Here is a 25464-nt window from a genome sequence, read left to right on the forward strand (position 1 = left end):
GACATGGAACAGTATCAGAGCATAGGAGAAATCTAAATGCAAGTGAAGGAGCTGAGGAAAACAATCAAGAAGGGAACTGTTTTCATTTAAAATGTGTCAGGTTGTTACGACCTGCATTGACAGATGATAGATAACAAGGCAAGGAAAAGAACAGGAGGAAAATGATAATGGGGAATAGGGAGTAATTCATCCAGGGAAGGCTACCTCCTCCCTCAGCAAGGTAGCCTATAGTTGCCTGGTACAAGGTTTCATTATATTTTCTTTGAAATATCCCATGTAATTTCCTGATCTGACTTGCTTTGACCATTCCTATGACACAACCCGGGAAGCTGTAGGATGAGAAAATAGAAATTGAATCCAATGATTTCTGGGAATTGATGGAGTCTGAAGTAGGATCAGAAAATAAATATAAATAAATATGAGGGGAGGAAAGGAGAAGAGGGACCAAGAATTACCATGAAAGGAATTAATACGCTGTGCTGTAACATCTTATAAACAAATCAGCATACCATCTCCGTTAATTAAAATGACTAATTTGAATATTCTAGTAATTCAGATTTCTACATTTGAGAGGTACTTGAAATAAAGATTTAAATAAGGCAATTAATTTGATTTTTTAAAAATCAGATATAGATCACCACACTAATATATTTCAACTGTTTGCTTGTTTTGTGATTTTTGAAAAGCAATTGCTGAGTGTATTACAGAAGGGTCACACCTAAAACTACTACGTTGCACTGACATATGCACGGATGTTGTGAGCAGTGTAACTGTTAGCAAGTGCAGACATGTGGACAAAAGCGGGCATCTAAAGGTATATCACAAGCCCTGTATGGACTCAAATCACAGAGAGTACCTAGAACTATATATTTATAGTAATATAGAACTAAAAGCCACCTTTTCTATTACCTATTCTAGGTAATACAGAAACAAACATAAATACTTTGTCCCCAAGGTATTCTATGACAAAGAAGTTCTCTGGAAAAGTATGGTGTTACTGCCAGGATCAACACCTATAGGGATTTTATTTGTTTGCAAATGTTATTAGAAAAAATACATTATAAAAATAAGAAATAGATTTTTTTCAAAGACTATCCAGGAATAGCTCACATATTTAAGAATCTTTTCAGAGAAATTGCTTTCAGAATGTTAACTATATTCGTGCCCCTGCCAAGCAGTGACAAGTTTGGCCAAAATCTATGGACAGCCTTGATATACTCCAAGATATCAACCATGATGTACAGCCAGATTAAAAGAAATCCTCAGCTTCGCAAAAGTAAAATTCTTAGATAAAAGAAATTTTGAGGCTTGTTACAAGTATACAAAGGCTCTTTAATTATATTTTGCTAAATCCTAATTACCAGAAGTAGTACTTCGGAGTGAACACTTTTAGGAGTGATATCACTCTGTAAGCTTGCATGCTTTTTTTCTTCCAGATGCATTACTTACTTGGCATGAAATGTTTCTAGGATTGATACTCATGTTCCTCAGTGAAAAAGATAGCAGTGGGCATAACTGAAGGACCTGTAGGCAATCTACTTAATGATTCACATGCAGTCATTAAGCTTCTCCTTCTCACTGTGAGCATTTTCTAAAGCAGCAAGATCTTACCATATTGATTTTCTGGAAATCACGTTAATGGAGCAAAAACCCAAATCAAAGTAATTGTCTCAGTGCAGTGCGTGCTAAGGAATTAACTGAACGTTATTATTCAGACAAAAAGTTCTTTTGTTTCCATAATCTTATTCCTTCCACACCAAAGGTTTATGTACAACTGGAATATGAATATATGGAGAAGATGTGATTCTTGTTTTGCCTGATAGACTTTGGTTCCAAAACCTGAAAATTACCCACTGAGCCAAAAAGCTGCATTACCACTCTCTTAAAAAGTGGATCTTTTTGGCTGTAAGTGTTCAGAAACCAATTCTATAAATTAGAAGTACTTTATCTGAAACACAAATACTGTAGGTGTTCACAAACCATCCTTCCTCTCTAAACAGAGGTTCTTTATACCTAGTTAAAAGGAGGGGTGAAAACCAATTTTATGATCAGTATTTGACACGTATCCATAGTAGCGAGGCACCATATGATTTCACAGTCACCAATCTGTGCTTAGGGCTGAAAAGATATAAAAAGGGGGCTATTTGTAGGTCAGAAATTAGTTCCCTTGCCACCACTTCTGGAGAAGCTGGCAAAGCATATGGCCCTACTGCAATATCTGTTCTGTGCTTGGAGACTGCAGTCAAATTCACATCCAAAGAGACACTTTTTCAGCTTAATCTAGCCTCTGTTTCAATGCTTGGATTTTGTTCGTCTGTCACCAATCCCCAGTACCTAAAGATCACTCAGTGATTCCTTTGAGACTGACAGCATTTTCCTGTGGCAATCAAGCACTCCTGTGATGACACTGGACTGCCTTTTCAAATAAAATAAAGCATCAGGGATAGCTTTGGCAGCAGCAAATAAAACTGCCACCCCAAAAGGGAAAAAACTCCGTCCAAACGAGAACAAGCATGTTTGTAATTTAAAACGCACGCAATCAGATTTTACCACCCTTTTACTGGGTTTAAAAATAGCACCGAAAGTCTTTGTAGCCAACTATTGCAAACTCGAAGATATTATGCAACGTTTGTATATTAAACAGGAACCACCTTTCAAAATAGAGCTTTCACCAGGCACGCTGACATCCCCTCCCTGTCTCCTTCTCCATACCCCTCCACAGGAAGGCAGTGTGCTTGGCCTGAGTTGTTAAAATCTCCGAGCTGACTGTACAACCACCTTCGGCACGGTAATCAAGCAGCTGAAATTTGCAGCGTGCTCAGCACCTCCGGCCCCCTGGCAGTGGTGCTGGGCCAGCAGCAGGGATCCTTCCCCCAACCACAGAGGCTGTTCCCAGCCTGGGTACCCGATGGGGCCACGGCAGCAGCGCGGGGCGAGCATCAGGTAGAGGCACAACAGGTCCCTGCAGAACCTCAGCCGTGATTTATACGTGCACCGCGAACATCCCAGCGGCAGCACATCTCTACGCACCTAACCAACGGGTAACCAAACCGCAGGCTTCTTGGGTCTGCGGCGCCGAGCATCCCGCCGGACGCCTTACCCAAGCGCCCTTTAGGGGAGGGGGGCGGCCGAGCAGAGGCGTCAAACTTTGTTGTGCCAGCGGGGGGGGGGCAAGTTGAAGGGCCGGGCGCTCCGGTACCCCCCCGGGCAGTCACCCCCTTGCCTGGCCGGCAGCGCCCCGAGCCCTCCCCGCTGCCTCCGCAGCCCCGGGGCTCCGGCCGAGCCGTGCCACCCCCGGCCCTACCTGCGCCGCCGCCGCGGGCGGGGGGTTGTCCAGCAGCTCCATCTGCACCTCCTGCGCCGGGCTGGGGGGCGATTTGGACATGTCGCTCTGCACCATTGGAGTGGAGCTGCCTGCCGAGCCCCCTCGGCGGGGCAGAGCCGAGCCGAGCCGGGGGGGCGCCCCTCAGCGCCCGGCCATGCCCGGAGTAGGATTTATTTTTTTTTTCCCCTTTTTTTTTTTTTTTTTTTTTTTTTCTTTTTGGGGGGGAAGCGGGCGGCGGCGCGGCCCTGCCTGCAGCCGGCGGGGAGCGCGCAGCGCGGCGCCGGGGGACGGGGCACCGCCGGCGGCGGGCGAGGAAGGGAGGGAGGGAGAGAGGGAGGGATGGAGGGAGGGCAGGGGGCGGTGCGTGGGGGAGAGGGAAAGTGACAGCGAACATCTCCCTCCCGGCACCTACCGGGCGGCGGCAGCGGGGCGGCGCCTGCCTCCCCGCCGGGCGCCGCGGGGGCGGGCGGAGAAGTTGGGCCCCGGGGGTGAAGCGGGGGGAGAGGGATGCGGGCGCTGTGGTTTCCCCTCGAGGTGGTGGGCGAGCCGTTGGTGAGGTGCTCATGGAGCCTCCGGGACGGCAGCACCTTCCCGCAGGCTTGCTGGGGGTCGGTTGCCCGCCCTCCCCCGACCCCCCTCTCAGCGATCTCGCCCCCCTGCCACAGCTGGGGCTGTGCTGCTCACAGAGCTCCTTCGAAACTCTTGGTCCCCTGCCCCGAGGGTACTCCTTCTTCCCGTCCTCGGACATCTCCACGCATACCGCGACAAGGGAGGTGGAATTCCTAGCTGGCAGGTGAGATGGAGCCCGCTGCCTACAGTAGGGAAATTTCAATGTAGTTATCGTGTTCCTCGTGGCAGGTGGTTGAAAGATCTCTTCAAAACCAGGAAAAAAAAAAAAAAAACGCACACCCGAGATGACGACTGGGCTGGAGAGATGCAGCGTCTGAGCACATCAGCACACAACACAACTCCCACAGGCAGAGCATGTTTTGTAGAGGAAGGCTTGTTACATCTCCTCGTTGTCTTTGGACTGGACCAGGCGATGCTCCAGACAGCACAAGAGAGAAGCTGGTCTTTCTGATACCGCTTTGCATTCATGAAGTCTCTTATCAGTTCATTGAAAACAATGAACAATCAGTAAATAAACTTCGAACGGCCTATGGCCTATGGCACCTTATATTTACAATCACAATAACTAAGAGTAACATAATAGTCATGTGCAGGAAAAAGAGCCAACAAACCAAAACCAGCACAAAAGCTAGTTCAACTTCAAGAAACACTTTCAAGCTTTTTCCCAACTGTGGGGTTATCTCTTTTTTCATAGCAGCAATAAACTTCCTCTCCGAATAAGCTTAGCCCTGCAGATTTTCTTATATGAAAATATCCTGCAGAAACCACCTACTTTTTGTGAGGGAATTGGCTTTCCCTCCAAATGGAAGAGCTCTGAGATCTGAAGAAGCTTCAGATACTCCACTTGTCCAAAAAGTTTCACAAACCAAAAAGGTTTTTATTGTGTGTGCATGTGTTTGTTTTGTTTTGTTTTGTTTTGAAAAGTTGTCATAGTATTTTCAAAAAGTACTTTTGTACAAGTTGTTGTGTATGGCAGAACAGAACCTTAAGTATAAGTGAAAAATATGTCTGATGTGTTTACATGTCATTCAAATAGCTAAATAGAGAGGCTGATGTATCTTGAAACTATAAAGGTGCTAGAGCCTGGGCTGCTTCCAGATGTTCTCTTGATGACCATAAGCAAAAAGATGTTTTCTCTTTACGCTTTTGGTGAGAAGAATGCACATTTCATCTTCTAACATAGGCCTTGCAGTAATTATTTCTTTGTCGCTTCCAAATTAGATTGTTTTAATGGAGTTACTTTTTGTGACCACCTCAATAATTAAAGAAGGGCATAGATCATAAGCATAGATCATAATGGCATAGATCATAAGCAAATATTTACAGAAGAACCTAACACAATATTCCTGTTTATGATTGCTAAGCAGAGTGTTTTTATTGAACGATGTTGGCTTTTATTTCTAACACCTTTATAGCTTCAGAACCATTTATCCTTCTATTTCAAAACATTCTGTATGAACGGCTCAGGATCCAATGTGACCATACAGCCTGGACTTGGTGGATTTTCAGGCATCCTTCAAAGTCAGCCTCCTCTCACACAAAGAAGGGAGTGGTATTTATTTATTCATGTAGCAGTTGTCCTTCATATTGTTCTCTGCATTTTTCACTACATGCAGGGTATCCCATTTTTTTTCCTTTAAAGTATACCATTTCTTTAAGAGTAACAGATTGTTTTGAAAGCATTACAGTTTCTGAAAGCGTAAATTGTACATTTGTGTTGAAAAAGTTTTTTCACTTCCTCATAAATTAAAGCTGGAGTATATCAAATGAAGTTCACTTTTCTTCTAAGGGCTATATCTTTTATGATTGCTTTTTCTTCTTTTCTTTCCTTTATAAAATATAAAAATGATTTACTTTGTTTATATACAGACATACAAGGGCTGCAGAAAACAGGGACTCAGTAACTATAGATAAAGATAAATACAGAGAGTTATGCTGTATACCAAAATGAAACAGCAACAACACAACAAAAAATATCAATCATCTACAAATTTCTAGTAAGTTTATTTCATTTTTCGTCCTGATATTCTACCTAACTATTCTTTAACAATAATTATCATTTATTGCCTTGATGCAGTGAATGGCCACAGTTAACCTCAAAAAATAACTGTTCCACCCCTTCTGTTTAGCAGTTGAACGGAGTTCTCTAACCTTGAAATGTGCAATGAAAATCCTTCAGCTGAACACATACCCATGCTGTCATCCCTCTGCATGCTGTTTTTGGCCACATCTGCTCCAGGATAAGGGTCAAAGTGTAAAAACAATATGCAGAGATCCCAAATTGCTAGTCTTTCTCAAGGGGAAAACAACCTGCTATGCCTAACCACGTCTCAGCAGAAAATCACTCTGCTGCATTTCTCTTTTAGACTTTTATCTGCAATGGAGAGGTGTTGTGCATGCTTATTTGGACTTTTTTAAACATGCAAATTTTAGGACACCAGAAGAAAAAATAAGCTGTTTGTCGGGGGGGGGGGGGGGGTTGGGAAACAACAACAACAACAACAAAACCTTAGGCTGGCAGAGAAGATAACCCTCTCCCCCCCCAAAAAAAAAAAAAATAAAAATAAATAAATAAATAAATAAAAAATTGTTCTTACTGTTTGAGATTAGATGTTGTTCTACAGCAAGGAGTATTTCACGTTGCACATGTAACTGTCCTTTGCCACCAGTACAAGAATGTCGGTGTCCAGCATTGTGTTCTATAGGTAACTATGCATGCATGTGCAGGATTGATATAATCTATAGCAATCACCCGAGTGTGTACAAATAGGCCTAGAATGGTTTTCTGATATTTCTGTAAATGCAGCTAAAAGCTAAATGCTTAGGCCCAAGGGACGTGATTAAAAACTTGCATATAGGCCTGTGAGCTTACAATGACTGCTATGAAACTACTAAAATGCTTGTAAATGAATGTGTGTTTAAAGCCCTGATACAACAAATTCATTAGGAGTATCAGTTAAAAAGAAGTGCTGGCTACCTATTACTCTGTGCTACTTTCTGCTTAAAATGCATTGTAGCTAGTAAATTCAATACTGTGAAAACACAAATTCAATTGGTTACCTGGATTTAATATCTCGGAACAGACACAGTCCATCTTCTCTGGCGATAAATTGCAAGCTGGCTGTCAGAAGTGCAAACTAAAGAGATTCTCCTTATTTTTGTACTTTATCTTTCCCACAACAAGTCTGAACAAAAGCACTCAGCTAATGTCCAGACAAGCTTACTTATGAATCTATTATCAGTCTGTCTCAAGACACAACACTGGCTGGCAGAATTTAATGAGTGGATCTGTCCTTCCAGCTTGCGTTCACTGTGCTTTAGTCTGTGGGGTATAGGTGATATGCAACAAAACCTTCATTTATATGGTTATGATACATTTGGTATATTTGGGGTAAGGGGAAAGGGGGGAACAGGACATAGGACAGTATTAGGAGGAGCCAGTTTTTTCCATGACGGAATATATGAGCAAGATACTGGCAAAAATGTTCTTAATGCACAAGAAGGCTCGCAACACTTGCAACAGCCACAACACCTACTAAGCACATATTTTTCAACCCTTTTCAAAACGTGACCAAAAAAGGCACGCTCCTGCTTGCTAGCTGTTCATTTTACAAACGGCAATTTTGTTGTCAATGGGTTGTGTACGAAGCTCGTGTTTCATGAAGCACTTCTGCAGAAGTTGCTTGATTCCGTTAATATTTTCTTTCCTTTTTCTTCGCCCTCCTGTCATAACTAAGACCACATATCTCCTTTGTATCTCCAGTCCTTACCAACTATGGTGTTCCTATTTATAGTGTTATTGCTCTCTTATTATTAAATACTTGAATCACAAGAGCACAAAAAGGCTTTATAGCACTCTCACCCACAAATATGCTGAGCCCATGTGAGTTACTAACATGAGAGACAGCTTTTAATAGACCATGCGGACTGTGTCCAAGGACAGCAAGCATCCGAGCTCTTCTCAGCTCTGTAGTGTTGGCCTTTCCTCTACCCTTCATTGAGCCCCATGCTCAGCTTGGGTTTTTCTGTTTTAGGGAGGACTTTCTTTTTTGTTGTTCCCCACCCAACAATCACTAATTTGTGGCAGCAAAGCAGGACTTCATTCACAATGAATGGTGTAAGAAAAGACAATGACAGCCTCTAATCTATATGAGGATTGCAAAACCATCAACATGGCTGACAGTTAACTCATTGCTACCAAGATAGTTAGCAGAGTTAATATGCCTCAGAGCTTGCAGATTTATACTTCATGGATCTGAAGCACAGGTCACTGGTGGCACAGCTGCACAGTAGCATCGAGCTGACTTCAACGCCTGGCGTTTGCCAGAAGTTGCTTCCCTCACTCTTCACCTTGGCTGTGCTAACCTGATTCTCCACTGCACACCATTGTGCTTCTCCCAGCATGAAGCACTCTGTTCAGGAACTGAAATTAAAATATAGCAGAAAATGAATTACCTTTCCATAGGGTTAATTCTTTGCTGCTCTATCTTCATGAGCCATCATACTGTCAGATAAGTGCAGCTGCCGGGTGGAGCAGGGGGGGCAGCAGGAGCACAGCACTCCAAGCAGGGCTGCAGGAATTCCTTCCTGGCAGCACACCAGTCCTGAGAACAGCTCGGCTATAAACATCAAGCTGCAAACAGGGTCAATTTTGAAAACATTACTGCAGAATAACGTTGCTTTGGCTTCTGAAAAGTAATATTTGGTAAGCACTTAGAGTTTATGCAGCAAAATGAGGGGGAGGAAGACAAGTCTTAAAGCTTTTATTTGTGCCTCTTTTTTTTCTCCCCTATTGCTAAACTTCTTTTACTCAGTTGCCCCACTATCCTGACCAAAATTGAAGTTTTCTCATTTTGTGAGAAAGCAATTTTCAATAAATCTTTACCAGCCTTCAAGTTTCATAAGAAAAGTGATTCTGGAAAAGAAGGTATCAGCAGTCACATTAATGCCATGATGTATATTCTGTATTGGCCACAGTCAATTAGTTGCCATTAAACTCATCTTTACTTATGCATTTCCAAAGTAAAATGGTGAGAGAAAATTTTGTCTGCCAGAAACATGAAACAGTGCATAAGACCTTGCCATTCTCCCCTCTGATTCTGTGCTATCCTGCTCCAACATCCTACATTAAATCAAAAGCACTGATTTAGTATGAGTCATACCAAGCCTGTTATATTTTGTTAGGATAACTGTCCTTAAAGTGTCCTTCAAAAGCTTAAAAATTAAAGATTGGGCTGAGATGATAGTTTTTATTAGAACGTCATAGAATCATAGAATCATTTAGATTGGAAAAGACCTGCAAGATCATCTAGTCTAACTGTTAATATAGCACTGCTAAACCATGTCCCTAAGCACTGCATCTACACATCTTTTGAATTCCTCAAGGGGTAAGACAACCACTTCCCTGGACAGCCTGCTCCAAAGCCTCGCAACCCTTCCAGTGAAGAAATCTTTCCTAATATCCAACCTAAATCTCCAACCCCTGGTGCAAATGAGGACATTTCCTCTTGTCCTATATCTTGTCCCTATCACTATGGGATACCCTATGACTTCAGTAGAAAAAAAAAATAAAATTACTAGAAGTCTAACAGTAGTATTATATTCCTTGTCACATGAAAATAAAACAAACTGGCAAGCATCAAGCTCTACATTTTGTAGCTTAATATATTTTTAAAACTATTTTGAAATCATGTATTCTATAATACTCTTTCAAATACTTTTCATGACACTTTTCTCAAATCTGAATGGTTTCTTAAAATTATTAGAAGCTAAAACAAAACAAAACAAAATCAATTTTGTTCTTGTTTCCATTTTATAGGAGAAACAGCTTGAAATAAATATACCTTCTTTTGAAACTACCTTTTTTATCCCATTATTGAATTGCACTGGCAAAAGTGATAGGATGGGTCAACTTTTAAAATTAGGATTCCATTAAGAATCAACAGCTAATGTTGATTCTTAATGGTGTGTAAGCCTGTACCACACATGACATGCCAAATCTAGCAAGACAGTACTACCCCTTCTGGGTACAACAGGAACTGCTGCTCATGGTGAAAGCCATTAAACCCATCCACATTCTCTCTTTGATTAGTTTCCTCAATGAATAATTTTCAAAGGAGAGAAAATAAGAGCCTTGAAGCATTGTTTCTTCGGGGACGGAGTGTTAGGTTATCCATGCAACAAAGCATGCAACACAAAAATAAATCTTTAATTTTGCTTTAAAATGTCCCTTAATAGGAAAATTGCTTCTGTAGAACTTGCTTCTGTTTACATTCTTTATGATATTCTGTGGTGCAAATGGTCACTGAAGACGTGTTACTGCCAGGTTTAATTAACTTCTGTGCATGAGTGGAAGTTAGAGCCAGGTGGGCTTTCCCTTTTAGCAAAACAGGAAGGAAATCTAATTTCAGATAGTGATAGAAAGCAAAGTCTTGATAATCTCCTCCTCAAGACTGGAAGATGATCACGGTCTTTGGTAATTAGTAAGTTTTCTGTACACTAAATGATTTTTATTTTTTTTTTTCTGAGAACAAAATTATTTTGGGTTGAGATTTTACAGTCTTTATTTGGGCAACATTCAAATCAACTTAATACAGTTGTTTTGATTCTTTTCATTTTCTTAAATATCCTCAGTGTGCATCTGTTTATTTACTCTCAACTTAAGAAGTCCTGAACTAGGAATTGCTAGAAGGAGAGTGTCAGTCTTGTATTGCTAGACCAGCATGTGGGGACTATTTTTGTTCAAGGAGTCATTGAAAACAGATATTTTTTAATATCACATTAACCAAAGCCAACATTAAGAAAGAGTTTGTTGCATAAGACAAATCTTAACATTTCAGATTTGACACTCCCATTACCCCACCACAAAAATAAATGGCTTTAAATCAGTTGTTGCAGATTTGATAGTAACATACATTAATCCATGTTTCCCCATGAGTGAATCACTGTGGAGCCCATGAAAGCTAAGAAACTCAATCATCAATGTGTTTTATTTTCTTTTAATGTGGTTTCAGTGAGATGGATATATTTAAGATCCTCAAAATACCTAGTCAGAGACAATTTTATATCATAGCTTCCTTAAGTAAGGCTCAACATTGATATTACTCTAAAATTACCTAGTTTGAGTAACACGAAAGAATTTTCTGAAGGTTGATGAAGTCAAATCTTTTCCAAATGAATCCTGTTGGCTTCTTAGCTGATCTTTCAACAGGATCACCTGATCTTTCATTCACTGGCATCCAGATTTGGCCAGATAAACTTGGGGAGAATCCCAAAGTTAGCCATGTTCTAGTGGCTAAGAAAAGCATGTTTGGATGGAATCCTGAAGCCTGGCCCTACTGACTGCAGTGGAAATGTTCATGTTCACCCAAATACAGAAGCATCAAAAAAGAGAATAGTTCATGTTTATCTATTAATTGAGCACTGGATGTTTCTACAGTTTGAGTATTCCTGATTTGTGAATGAGCTGTATATAAATTAGTACCAAAAGGATTCTTGTAAATCATTCATGTAAGTAGTTTCATTAGTTTCACAGAACTCTTCATAAGTTACAATGTGCTATACACCAGTTTTTAATTGGATGCCAGAATGCCAAACAATGAGTTTTCTCTTCTATTGGATATACTTCATGATGGCTTATAAACAGTAACACAATTCGTCCTTCGTACAAGTATTCCAAAGCACTTTATACAAACTAATTAAATATTTACTGTAGCAAATATTTTGATATCTTCTAAAAGCTCATCTACTATTAAACGCATAGTAAAAATATGTTATCCTTTCTACAGGTTGACACAGAACATTTAGAATAGATAAAATGCACTTGAAAAAAGCAACACTGTGTACTAGGGTAAGTTTCCTAACAATTGAATAATACATTGGTGAACGTTACTTACATAAGTAGTATGGCCAATGTCATAAAAATTACTTATCAAAGTGAATCATATGACTATCTGCTCAGGGATTTGCAGTTTGGTCCACTGTGAGGTTGTTCTCTTTGAGAAAAATCTCTACCACGTGCTTTTACCAAAAACAATACTGCTTAATTCAGTTTTGCTATATATGTCACCCAGCATAGAGGAAACAATGACAGTAGACAGAGTGAGATAGTCAGGATAGAAATTTCAGCTTTTTGCAGCCAAACTATTGTTCATGAATCAACTCCTGGACTCCTGCTGTTTCAAATCCAGCACAGTAATATAAACCAAGACTAATTTTTGTTTCTCACTCATATGTTGAGTGCAATAGTTCTCAAACCATAAAAGTGTCTATTTGTTCACTCTTTTGGCAAAGGCAGCAATGTCCTAAAGCAGACATCTGAGGACGGTCACCCATTCAGCCCCTCCAACTTCAACGGCTGCATGGCTCTTTCAGGAGAAAGTATTGTTTTGACTGCAGTACTTGTTCAGCCACTACTATAAACTAAAAGAACCCCATAGAAACTTTCACCAGTGTATGTATACAACATACAATCTTTTTTCTTTCTTTTTCTAAATAAGAAAGCTTAAAGTTGTAATAAGGACTCTTACTCGCTTTTCTTACCTGACAATAATGCAAAAAGAGTGCATATCAATCTATAAGGGAGAAAGTGAAGATCACACAGGAGAAAGAAACTTCTTATATGCCTGTAGTTCAGAGATTTCAAAACCATGTGCTGCATATAAGTACTCTTCATAAAGTGCTGCTGTAAAAATGCATGCTACTCCACACCGTACTCTCACTTCACTATGTATCTGAGTCTCTGCTCTGTTTTTTTTTGGATTGCACATATGCTATTGTGCAATAACAGTCTATAAACTCTATTTAATTAGCGTTCATGGTGCTGTTTGCAACTGCAATAAAAGTTTGTTTACCATAAACCAGAACAGTGTTTATATATCTCTTCATTTGCATACCAAAATTCTGTGTTGTAAGAAAATTCACCAGTCTTCTACACTTGCTACCATGCTTCAATCAGAAAGAGAAAAACAACTTCAAGATAAGTGTCTTATATGCAGAAAGAGTATGTATTCCAGCACATTTAATGCTTTCATTACACTGAATTTCTGATTTTTCTAATTGTCTTGCACTGTATAATTTAAATGCAATCTTTTTTCAAGCATGTTTATTTATGGTTTCTTGAACAGAAAGAAACCATTCACAGATGTCAAATGTTGATTAGAAATAATAGTATAATAAGCCAGTTAAATTACAACTTGCAGATCAGGAAACAGAAGTACAGAGCAGTTAAATGTTTCTAAGGTGAGCTCATTCCTGTATTTTAACCAAAACAGGCATTGAATAAATTAAAATGTCCTTAATGACAGGAATCAGATCTCCAGATTTTTGTCTTCTTGGAATATTTAACCATTAGATTAAAAACTAATATTTATTCTTCCCCTCATCCCTGGTCCCAAGGAGCCTTTTTTTGCAGAAGAGACTACTCTTGATGGTTACAGGATTCTCCTGACAGATAAAGACTGTAGATCTAAGCATCTGTAGAGGTGTTTCTTAGAGAGAAAAAAAATAAAATAAAAATTAAAAAGTTACCTTACTCACAAGTGCAACCCTAAAAGGAAATATAGATTTGAGTTTAGTGCTTCTGAGACCACTTGGCACCCCAGCAGAGCTTTTCAGGTTTGCATTTTAGTATTGTGCAACCTCAATACACTTTAGATCACATTAAATGTGCATAGTCCAATTTTAGATCAAACTTTATCTTGTAGAATTAGATTAAATTGCAGAAATACTACATGACATCTTTTAGAGGAAATCCATTATGATTGTCAAATAAAACAAAACAAAAAAAATCCATCTCCAAGCAGAAAAATAAGACAAAGAGCATGGAAAACATAAAACACAAAACTGATATTGCATTCCTTAGAATGCCCCTTTGTGTTTTTTTGGGGGGTAAAACAATTGTCAGAATAGAAACCAAAAAATCCTTAAAAACAGAAAGAAAACTCTATCAATACAGTTACTGTATATCTAGTTTGTCTGTGCAAATATACATTTTTACTGATGAGCAACATAAATATTAAAAATACAGATTTTTTGTAAATGTAGTGTAGTTTCCTTGTAAATGTAGTGTGCAAGTACCAACATTATATCTGAAAATATTTAAAAAAATAATTCCGTTTCCAGAAACAATTCTTAAAAAAAAAAAAAAACAATGTCCAGGAGGTAAAATAATGTATTGCAAACCATCAATGTAAAGTAACATACTGTATTGACTAACATTTCCACAACTAAGCATAAGCTTCTGTAAGCAAAATATTTAAGAATAACAGATACAACACTATGAAAGGGAAGACTGATGCATTACAAGTACCATTTCATTACATTCAAAGTTAGGGATCAGATTTGGAGCCATATTCAACAAGTGTAAAGGACAAATTCCTTTATAAAGAAGTTTATATAAAACAAAACAAAACAAAACAACAACCACTTTTTTATAAGGGTTAGTTTCTTAAATTTATTTACTGCCTAACTATTGTCATCACACAAACAGGTGGACTCAAACATATTTAGAATAATTAGATGCAATTAATCGCTGTGCTTATTATATTTGAAAAAAAAAAAAAAAAAAAAAAAAAAAAAAAAAGAGAACTAGGTTTGACTGGCCAACTTTATTAACAAAAGCATACAGCAAAACCTACCTGTAAAACTTAACCCAGGTTACGCTCTTTGTGATCCAAATCCCTGTTTGGGGAACTTGAGGCTATTTCCTCTTGTCCTATTACTTATTGCTTGGGAGAAGAGCCCAACCTTATTGAGGGTGCACTGGATTCCTTCATCCAGATCATTGATAAAGATATTGAAGAAAACTGGCCCCAGTGACTGGCTCTGGCCCTGGGGGACACCACATACAATAAAGGATGAAGATTCTCCTTAGACCTCATTTTCTTGTTTATGTATTTATAAAAGCATTTTTTATTGTCTATAACAGCAGTAGCCAGATCGAGCTTCAGATGGGCTTTAGCCCTTCTAATTTTCACCTTGCACAGCCTCATGACATCTTTGTAGTACTCCTTCTAGTACTTCCAAGGGTCATAAACCCTCTTTTTCTCCCTGAGCTCTAGCCACAGCACTCTGTTCAGCCGGTGCTCTTCCATACTGGCTCATTTTTCAAAATGTGAGGACAGCCTGGTCCTATGCATTTAGGATTTCTTTCTTGAAGAGTGTCCAGCCTTCCTGGATTCTTTTGCCCTTCAGGACTGCCTCCCAAGGGACTCAATCAACCACTATCCTTAACAGGACAAAGTCTGCCCTCTGGACGTCCAAGATGGTAGTTCTGCCAACATCAAAACCACCCCCGACTTTTCTAAGAATTGAGAACTGTATTAATTCATGACCACTGTGACCGAGATGGCATCCAACCTTCACATCACCCACAAGTCCTTCTCTATTTACAAGCAAAAGGTCCAGCAGGGCACTGCCCTTTGTTGCCTCATTCACCAGCTGTGTCAGGAAGTTGTCTTCCACACACTCCAGAAACCTCCTAGACCATTTCCTCTCTGCTGTGTTGTATTTCCATGAGACATCTGGTAAGTTGAAGTCCCTCACAAGACTTCAACAAGGGCTAGTGATTGCGAGACTTCTCCCAGCTGCTTGTAGAATGTTTCAACTGTCTCTTTGGCATGGTTAGGCCTGTCCCACCAGGACATCTGCCTCACTGGCCTTCCCCTCGATTCTTACCCATAAACATTCAACCCAGTCATCACCATTATTAATCTCAAGACAATCCAAACACACCTAACACACGGGGCTACTCCACTACCTCTCCTTCCTAGCCTATCTCTTCTGGAGAGTTTGTAGCCATCCATCGGAGCCCTTCAGTCATGCAAGCTATCCCACCTTGTTTCTGTGATGGCAACTATGTCATCGTTTTCCTGCTGCACAGCAGCTTCCAGCTCCTCCAGGTTGTTGCCCATGCTGTGTGCATTGGCATAGATGTACTTCAGTTAGGGTGGCGATCCTGCCACATTTTTGGGGTGAGAAGCCCCAGTTCCTGCATGACCATTCCCAGACACTTTGGTGACTTCTAACCCATCAATGTCCCTTGTGCCTTTGCTGCTGCATTGCTGTCCATCCTCTACCGCAGGGGCAGCAGACTGATGGACCTTGCACACCATCATATAACCATTCTTATATCACCCCAAGGCTTGTCTCTGTTAAGCCCGGTTTTATACCTTTCCCCATTCAAATTGAGTTTAAATGAGATTTTGATGAAAAGTTATTGTTTTCTATAGAATATAAAACATTTTCGAAATAGTTTTAGTCTTTATTTAACCATCCAAGCTAGCAACAAATAAATCAGATTGTTAACATGTGAACCAATCCCAGTCTGACAACGTCGACCATGTGATCTGTGAAATTTCTTTGTATTTTTGTCAATCAGAACCTACAGTTCTCCATGGCATCTGTGATTAACAGCTATCAGCCTTGTCAAGAGGCATTTTCATAATCCCTGCATGGACTTATATTGATCTTTGTAAAAATACCCCAATATGCTATTAGTACTTTTAATAAATTACAACTTCAGATGGATTGCATCTTCACATTTCTAGGGAAAAAAGAAAAAAGAAAAAAAAAAAAAAGAAGAAAAAAAAACCAACCATAAATTGTTAAATATTTGTCAGTAAGTGGCTTCACTGAAAGCAAATTGTTGCAAATTAGAAATCCAAATTATTTCATCACATTCTTCCCTGTTTCAAAACGATTTTGAAACAGCACTGCTGATCCACAAAGATTTATGAAGCCAAGGGTAAATGAAAGCCTGCTGTGGAACAGCAGTTGTCCTGTGACAAGATGATTTGACTGTGTGAGTGAAGGTGTCTCAGGAAGGCCCCTTCAGCAGTAGAAGGAAGACTGTACTGCAAACAGGCAAAGAGATCCAGCTCAGATAATAAAAAGCAATGGGGCACAGCTAGGGCTGTAAATCCTGCCCAGGCTGGTAGTGCTCAGGTGTCTGGTAGGGACTGTGCTCTGTCCTGCTACAAGTATGCTTCTTCTATGCTGGCCAGCTATTTAAAAACCATCTCTGATTTATGGTTGCAGCCTGTGTGATCTCTGGTTGTGGTGACTACATGCTACCTCTAACATTTCTTCTGTATATTTTCCTTTTTGTTTTCAAGGGGAGTTGGTTTAACTGAAGATTTCTCCCTGTGGCTATGACTACGTACATGGAAACTATGAGGCCAAAATGCCTGAAATAAATATATCAGGATTTCATGAATGGGAAGTGATGCTTGTTAAAGAGTGTATTCTCTGGATATTATGAGTGAGTCTGACACGCAACTTCTGTTAGCACTAATCTGCATGCATTTAGAGCAAAGACAGATTAGACTCCTGTGGTGGTACTTTCCAGATTGTACTATAATCAAGAGAATCCATACAGAATTGTCACATTTCCTGCAGCCTAAAAATGCATACAGCAAAATCAGTTCACTCAAAAAGCCATGTAACTACAGCTCTTGAAGCTGTTTAGGAAGTAATATACTGTGCCAAAAAAGCAACTACCACATATACCACAAAGCAAGGACATCAGGACTGACTGGATTGATGATAAAGTTCCTGGAACATCTGACAATTAATCTTAGTTTGGAAAGATTTTTTAAATGTTGGCTTACATGACTAATTCCCTTTCACTCTAGCAAAATATTATGCATATGCCAAAAGACCTTTGCCTCTACAGCAAGAACTTTAAAAGGAAAACATAGTGAGAGCTATACATCCCATTTAGAAAGAGCCAAAATGTCAAAAAGCTACATTCTGCTGATATATATCATGGAAAAAAAAATAGCTATAAGGGGAACAGCATCAAAGAACAAGGCTTATTGACACAGATTAGTTATTCTCCATTTAAGAGTTTGAAATTTATTTGACAGTTGCTTATACACACCCACCAAGTTGGTATATTGAGTAACACCCAATCAAGTGCAGCATGTTGGAAACACTGATCCAATAGCTGCTGAAGCCATCAAACATAGAAGGAGACCTTACAGAGTGAAAATATAATTTGTTGCCTAATGAGTCTGGTCATTTTCTTGAGGTTAAATACTGCAGTCAACTCAGTGGTGGCTCTTGCCTTTTCATCAAACCAACAGTATCTCTGTTGCTCTATGTTTTTACACGCTCTTCCATGTTCATGTGCTCTGGTATTTAATCTCACTTTAATTTTTGTTATCAGTGCTCTTTCACCAGTGTGTGTGTGTTGTTACTAGAGCTTTAGAGAATTTTCATTGTGATTGTTTTAAATGTAGATGGGTTTTAGCAGTCATAACCTTCTCGGATTAACTACAATGCTGTGAACACACTTCTAACAACACTATGCTGAGCGAGAATGATGCTATTAAAAACACTACACATGGTAACATTTCCAAAAATAACATTTCAGTAGTGTTACTCATAAGCAACAAAACTCTCCTGAGAGACTTGTAACCATCATACCCATGTTACCAGTGGTTGTGTTTCTAGCTGATACTGATGGATGATCACACCATGCTGTAACAGGTGTAAAAATAACTTTTTGAAAAGGTGATCTTTATTTCATATCCAAAAACTCAAATCAAGCTTAATAAATTATATCTGAGTTGACCATACAAAAATATTACTAATTAAAAAAAGAAAACAAACAAACTTTCTGTGAATTCAGCTGTCTTGGAATGACTACACCTTTACAAGTAGGCCAGCTCAATAAAATCTATTTGTGATATCTTGTTATTTCCACTGATAAACTCCTGTAGAAAAGCTCTGAATTGAGACAGAGACTATCCAAGTTCTAACTATTTTAACAGTCATTTAGAACAATCAATTCTTGTCAAATCCCTCATATATTCTATATAGATGAACTATTTTGGAAAGGTTATCATAAATCTTTAAGAGAAAGATAAAACATTAATGATGTAAACATTCACTCTTTCTAAATAGTCATCTCCTTTACAGGTCATAGGGAATGTTTCAAGCTACTATAGAATGCCTGCTTTAAATATATGCTAGCATTGCAATTGGCTTTAAAGTAATGAGTCACTTGGATTCCAGCTAAGGCAGATCAGTTTGTATAGTTGCCTGCTGGGGTAATGAGATAGGATACAGACACAAGCCACCTTTTGCCCCTTAGATTTTATCAGCAATGGTTTTTAAGTGCTCTTGTCACATTTCATATTAGCATGAGTGCAAGTAGGGTTGCTGAAAATTAGGTCAGGTTCTCTGAGCATTACCAGATCAGTCACTCCAGAAAGGAGATCAGATTTTTAGAGCGTGATTGTTCCAGTGCTCTGGGCTTCTATGAAGTGATTAGGCAGAAAAATCTGTATTAAAATTACCATAAAATGAAGCTGGTTTAATCTGTATTAAAATTACCATAAAATGAAGCTGGTTTATTGTTCATTTCTCTATATTTGCTGGAACTATTGTTCTTCAGATAATTTATAACATTGACTATTAAACAGCCCTTTTCGTGCAGTAGCCTGAAAAACAGGTTGAGGTATTGAGTCTACATTGTTTGCCTTTATGGATGTAATAACGTCATACTACAGTACTAAAGAACCAAAGTTTGGCTTATAATCAACAAGCCTGAATGATACATTTATCTCATTCCTACCTTATATAACTTACCTGTACAGTCACAACTGGTGGAAACTTTAAATCTGGGACAGTAAAGTAGCAGTGCCCTACCTGTCTGATCTGGGTACTCCAGGGAAATCCACCACCCTCACCCCAATATTCTGTTATATTGCAGGCTGAAGGACAAAGCAGGAAATAATACAGGTACATTTACTGTCTTTTTTTTTTTTTTTTTTCCCCATTTCTCTATAGTAACTTCATGTGAATGCAGCTTAGCTTACTTAGGCTGTGATCCTCTAAGGAAAAAAAATCTTTAAAGATTTTGTAGCAACCTTTATTTAAATTATGTAAATCCTAAAATAAGAGCATGTCAGATAGATATTATTATCTCCTTACAAAAAAAAATAATTAAAAAAAAATTTTGTAGAGGTTTGAAATATCTATTTAAGATTCCAAACCTCTTTATAATATTGGGTAGAAAACAAATTTGCAGGATAATAACCCATTTGCCACACAACTTCCAAATTTTCTCTTCCATTATCTTAAAAGCCTCAGGCAATTTGATCTTGCAAGGAATTCCCAAATGAAAAGCACAAATACAGTTAAAAGAAAAGAATGTTTTACCAAAAAAAAAAAAATAATAAAAAAATAAATATTACTTCAACATTTTTGAAGGTTTAAAGCCGTTTTCTCATTTGGTCTTGGCACAGTGCTTTACATGAAACAACGAATGTAAATATTTATTGCAAAGTCTGGCTCTGTATATCTAAAAATCCTGAGGATGACAGCCAAATGTCTTGTCAATTCATTGGGAGATCCCAAATAGAAACAGGCTTTCTTTGTTGTGATATCCAGTGCATAATAATGGAGTAAGTTCTCCTGCCAGAAAATAGCTATTAATTTTCTTTTCTACTATCTTGGATCTGGCCCACATCATAAACAAATGGTTAGCATGAAGTATAGAGTATTCCTAAGAATGCATTTACTACCATTTTCATTAGCTCCAGATTTTCCAGACTATAAATGTGTTCTGTGGGTAAACATGCAATATACAGGTAGGGGTCATTTTACAAAAAAAGTTAGTATTTTCACTTGGTTTGCGACATCAAATATTGTTTGCTGTGAATTTATGAGTGCCATGTATTGAAGGAATTACATTTGAGAAATAGATATTTGTTTCTTTATAGAAGCCATAGCATCAGCTTCTGATTTATTTCTCTATATTTAATAGATGTTAGGAAACAATATCTGAAAAATTCCATGGTGAAATCAGAGGGGATTACAAACCAGTGAGATTATAATGGATTTCATGCTAAACCCTCTATCCTGTCATGAAAAGGGTAGGGGTTATGCTTCGTATGGAAATAGTGTTTTAAATATTTCACTTTAAATAAATCTTTTGATATATTTATTAGGGATTTAAGTATTACTGAAACTTAACATTCCTTTGAGTACTTAGAATTGTTTGCAGTTCTGTAGTTGTTTACATCATATGAAAGAAATTATATTTCATTTTACCACAGCAAAATATGATTGAGTCTGAAGGTGACCAAAAGCTCTTCAAGAGTAGCTGAATGTTGAACATTTTGTTAAAAGAATAACAGGAGCAAACACTGATGCAGTAAACCAACTGAATGTCCTCCACTTTAACTTTTAACACCTTTGTGAAGTGCTAACTAGTTGTAGTCACCTGGAAAATCTTTGAGAAAATATGTGATTGAAGTATTAGAAGTACTTGAAACAACAGAAAAATGCTTGTGTAGGTAACAAAGTCAGTCAGTTAATTCTGCAGGTACAGAAGCTTTTGCTTGTTAGAGAGCCATTTTCTCACGTATAGTCTGCCTTGTTAAGCACCTTTTAGAATCATAGAGTCATAAAATCATAGAAACACAATGTTGGATAGGACTTATGAGATCATCCAGTCCAAGCATCCTCCTATCACCAATGATACACACTAAACTAGTAAATCATATCTCATAGCACCTTACCCAGACGCTTCTTGAACACTACAAGGGATGATGACTCCATCACCTCCCTGGGCAGTCCATTCTAGTGCCTGACCACTCTGAGAGAAAATGTTTTTCTTGATATCTAATCTAAATCTCCCCAGGCTCAACTTCTGGGCATTTCCTGGAGTCCTATCATTAGCTGTCTGGGAGAAGAGGCTGACCTCCTCCTCATCACAACCTCCCTTCAGGAAGTTGTAGAGTGCAATGAGGTCTCCCCTGAGCCTCCTCTTCTCGAGACTAAATAATCCCAACTCCCTCAGCCACGCCTTGTAAGACTTGTGCTCTAGACCCCTCACCAGTTTCGTTGCCCTTCTATGGACATGCCTCAGGGCCTCAATGTCCTGCTTGTAGTGAGGGGTCCAAAGCTGAACACAGTACTTGAGGTACAGCCTCACCAGAGCAGAGTACTGGGGGACAATCACCTCTCTGTTCCTGTTGGCCACACTATTTCTAATACAGGCCAGGATACTATTGACCTTCTTGGCCAATGTCTCAGTCTTTAGTCTTCTCATGTCCCATATTTTACCTGAGTACTGGTTATTTTCTGCACTGATGACATACTAAATAAGGCAAAAATGCTGCTTTAATTCCACTCACAGATATCTACAGGTCTTCTGAAGGAATCACAGTTGTACACATCATCTCATTGTACTAAAACATTTCTCTTCAGTGAGTACAGATTTCTCATCTTATATCGGGACCCTGGAGGACACCAGGGGAGCCCTGATGTCTTCCAGCTGTGTTGTTTTTTTTTCAGTTGAAACAATCCCCTTGAGTCCCTCCAGGGTTCTAGCATTGCTTTATACAGATGAAATTCAAAGACTTCACATAGATGTCAGGCCTGAAACTGTTACAGGACTGATCCAGGCACTCTGAAAGCTGTTCTAATCTAAAGGTCTGGTGTTTATAAAAATTGTATTAAATTAAATTAAACAATTAAATTACATTAAGCTCACCTTTGAGATATATTAGTTTCACTATTGTATTTCATTATTCATGTTTATCTTCAATTTCTTCTTGTTTTCTCTCAAGGCAATCTTTGAAATACTGGGGACTATTGCTTTAACTGAGGATGCATTCACTCAGATAAAGAGACATCTTAGCAACTTGGCATTTTTAAGCATAGGTTCCAGAGTTATGAACAACTTTGGAAAGACAAGAAGTGCTATCCAAATAGAAAACTTTATCTGATGGGCACATTTGAGGATTAACAAAAGCATGGAAAGCTCACAGCACAGTTAGAACTGTGCAGTGCAGGAAACTGAAGAAGTTTATTGATAGCAATTAAATTGTTAACTTTTGAAAATAAGATGTTATTTTTTGAACTTCAGATTTCCAAACAAGCATATTAATGAACTGATTTTTGGTTCATTCTCTTGTTTGTGTAGCTTTGGTAGAAACGGATATCGCTGGAGTTGATAGTAGGTACAATTTGCAATTTTTGTTTTTCAAAAAGGCTTACTTGTTTAAACTTTTAAACATAACAATCTGTAGTTCTAATACTCTTTGTACAGCATAAACTGTACCAATTTTCAGGGTTGTGGACTGGTTGGGTGTGTTAGAAAAGATGAAATAACTACATGTATGCAGTCCATTTCATCTCTCATTCTCCTTTCTCTATAATCTATAGCAGTATACAGTGAATATTGTACACTGGGGGAGCTGTACAATGCTGGGTGAAAAGGAAAAAGGTGGGGGGAAAGTTCCTGTATGTCATGACCTTGGACCAAAAGCTTGCAAGATTTGGTTTTGTTTCTGTAATGCCAGAGCTCCTAAACTATTAAGATGGTTGGAGCAGGAGTTAAGCAGAATTCAGGCACCTAGTTTAAAAGTTGCAACCCTGGAGCATCCACTCAATTAATGAATAATCTCTGGAGGTACATAAGTGTAATGAATAGCTCTAATTTGAATTGTAAGCTTCATAAAGTGGGCGAGTGGGTGTTGGTTTTTGTTTGTTTGTTTGTTTGTTTGTTTCTGTCACAGTCTGAGCAAATCAGAAAGTACCTCTTAAGGATTCAGGATCTAGAAACTAAGCATTTTCTGTAGGGCCCAGTGAAGACATGCATCAAACTTTTCAAGTTTGAAGAGGCCAATGTGTGAGCTGGCCTCTAAATAAGTAAGTGTGGTTGCTATCTTTTCTAGAGATAGTTGAGAGAAACACAGATCCCCTTCCTTATGCAAGGTGTCTAATGCCTTTGGGGAGAAGGAGAACTGGAGAATTTTGCTGGGGATAATGGGTTGTTGTTTTCATTAGGAGGAGGTTGAAATCCCCGTCTCTTACTCCTCAAAGGACTATGCTGCACTACATCAAGCTTATTGGCCATTCTAAGGAATGGTGCTTCTATATTCCCATTAACACTCCATAAAGATTGATTTAAGGTAGTAGGCCAGAGAGAAGGCAATGAAGGAATAGGACTAACATGGTACAGATTGGGAAGGGTGGTACTCCTAGGGGTTGTGCTCGCATTTAGAGATCTTGACAGGCTGGAGAAACAGGCAAAAAGGAATCTCATGAAGCTCAACAAAAGTAAATGCTAAATCCTGCCCCTGGGGAGAAATTACCTCATGCACAGGCTGGGGACTAGATGGAAAGCATCTTTGCAGCTTTACAGCAAAGCCTTTGGGGATGTTGTTGTACAACAAATTGGACGTCAGCCAGAAACATATCCTTGCATCAAAGAAAGCCAAAAGCCTCCCAGGCTACATTAGAAAGAGCATTCATTGCTAGCAGGTTGAGCAACGTCACACTTCCCTTCTTCTAATCAGTGCTGAGACACACCTGGACTACTGTGCCCACTGCTGGGCTCCCCAGGAAAATAGACACATAGACAGTCTGGAGCAAGCTCATAGAAAAGCCACATAGGTGGTGAAGGGCTTGGAGCATCTGCTGTACAAGGAGAAACTGAGAGGCTTGGGACTGTTCAACACAGAGAAAAGAAGGTTTCAGGGGATCTTATCCATGAATAGGAAATTGGTGATTATTCCACTATATCTGGCAATGGTGTAGCCTCACCTTGAATATTGCATGAGTTCTGTGCTTCCCAATATAAACAGGATGTTAAATTACTTGAATGAATCCACAGTAGGACACCAAAGCTGGTAAAAGGATTAGAAGAACTGTCCTGTGAGGAGAAGCTGAGGTCACCTGGGTTGTCTGGTGTGGAGAAGAGGAGGCCAAGAGGCAGCCTCATGGTTCTGAGCAGCCTCCTGAGGAAGGGAGGCACAAAGGGAGGTGCTGGCCTCTGCTCCCTGGTGAGGAATGGCAGGAGGTGGAAAGAGCACAGAGCTGTGTCAGGAGAGGGCCAGGCTGGGCATGAGGAGAAATGTCAGTGCCATGAGGGTGGTCACACACCGGGACAGGCATCCTGGAAAGGCAGGTGGTGCCCCTTGCCCATCAAGCACCAAGGGATGCTTGGACAATGTCCTCAGTGATGTTTCAGCTTATGGTCAGCCTTGAAGGGGTCAGGCAGCAGGACTTGATTTTTGTATGTCTTTTCCAACTGTCCTGCTCTGTCCTGTCCTGTCCTATTCTGTCCTGTCCTGTCCTGTCCTATCCTATCCTATCCTAGACATGAAAGAGAAAAGGTGATGGAGCCAGACTATTCTCAGTGGTATCTAGTGACAAGATATGTCATCCTGGAAATACAGGAAATTTTAATTAAGCATAAGAAAAAAAATAATTTTTGCTATGAAGGTAACTGAACACACATTGCCCAGAGGGGGTATACAGTTATCATCCTCAGAAATTCTCGAAATTGAACTTGACAAAACCTTGAGTAATTTGCTGTAGCTGAGAATGCTCTGAGCAAATGGATTGGACTAGTCAACCTCCAGACCTGACTCCACTTTGTTTCTCAGGTGTCTAGACTTGTGTCTAGACTCTAGTCTGCTCCAATAACAGTTTCTGTTTGTTATGTTGCATACTCCTCAGAGAAAACGCATAAGAAATCTCTG

At 39.3% G+C, this 25464-nt stretch overlaps 1 protein-coding gene across 4 annotated transcripts in view; it reads right to left on the bottom strand.

The window, feature by feature from the left end:
- CACNB2 (calcium voltage-gated channel auxiliary subunit beta 2) overlaps positions 1-3633 on the bottom strand; it is a 246102-nt gene extending 242469 nt beyond the window's left edge. For all 4 annotated transcript variants that reach the window (XM_082753056.1, XM_082753055.1, XM_082753053.1 and 1 more), the window contains exon 1: positions 3305-3633. In XM_082753056.1, coding sequence (XP_082609182.1) covers positions 3305-3400 — 96 coding nt within the window. In that variant the 5' untranslated portion in view covers positions 3401-3633. The remainder of the gene's footprint in view (positions 1-3304) is intronic.
- Positions 3634-25464: the final 21831 nt, after the last annotated feature.

The sequence above is a fragment of the Aythya marila genome (assembly GCF_965140915.1).
Source record: "Aythya marila genome assembly, chromosome: 2".
In the NCBI taxonomy this organism is placed as follows: Eukaryota; Metazoa; Chordata; class Aves; order Anseriformes; family Anatidae; genus Aythya; species Aythya marila.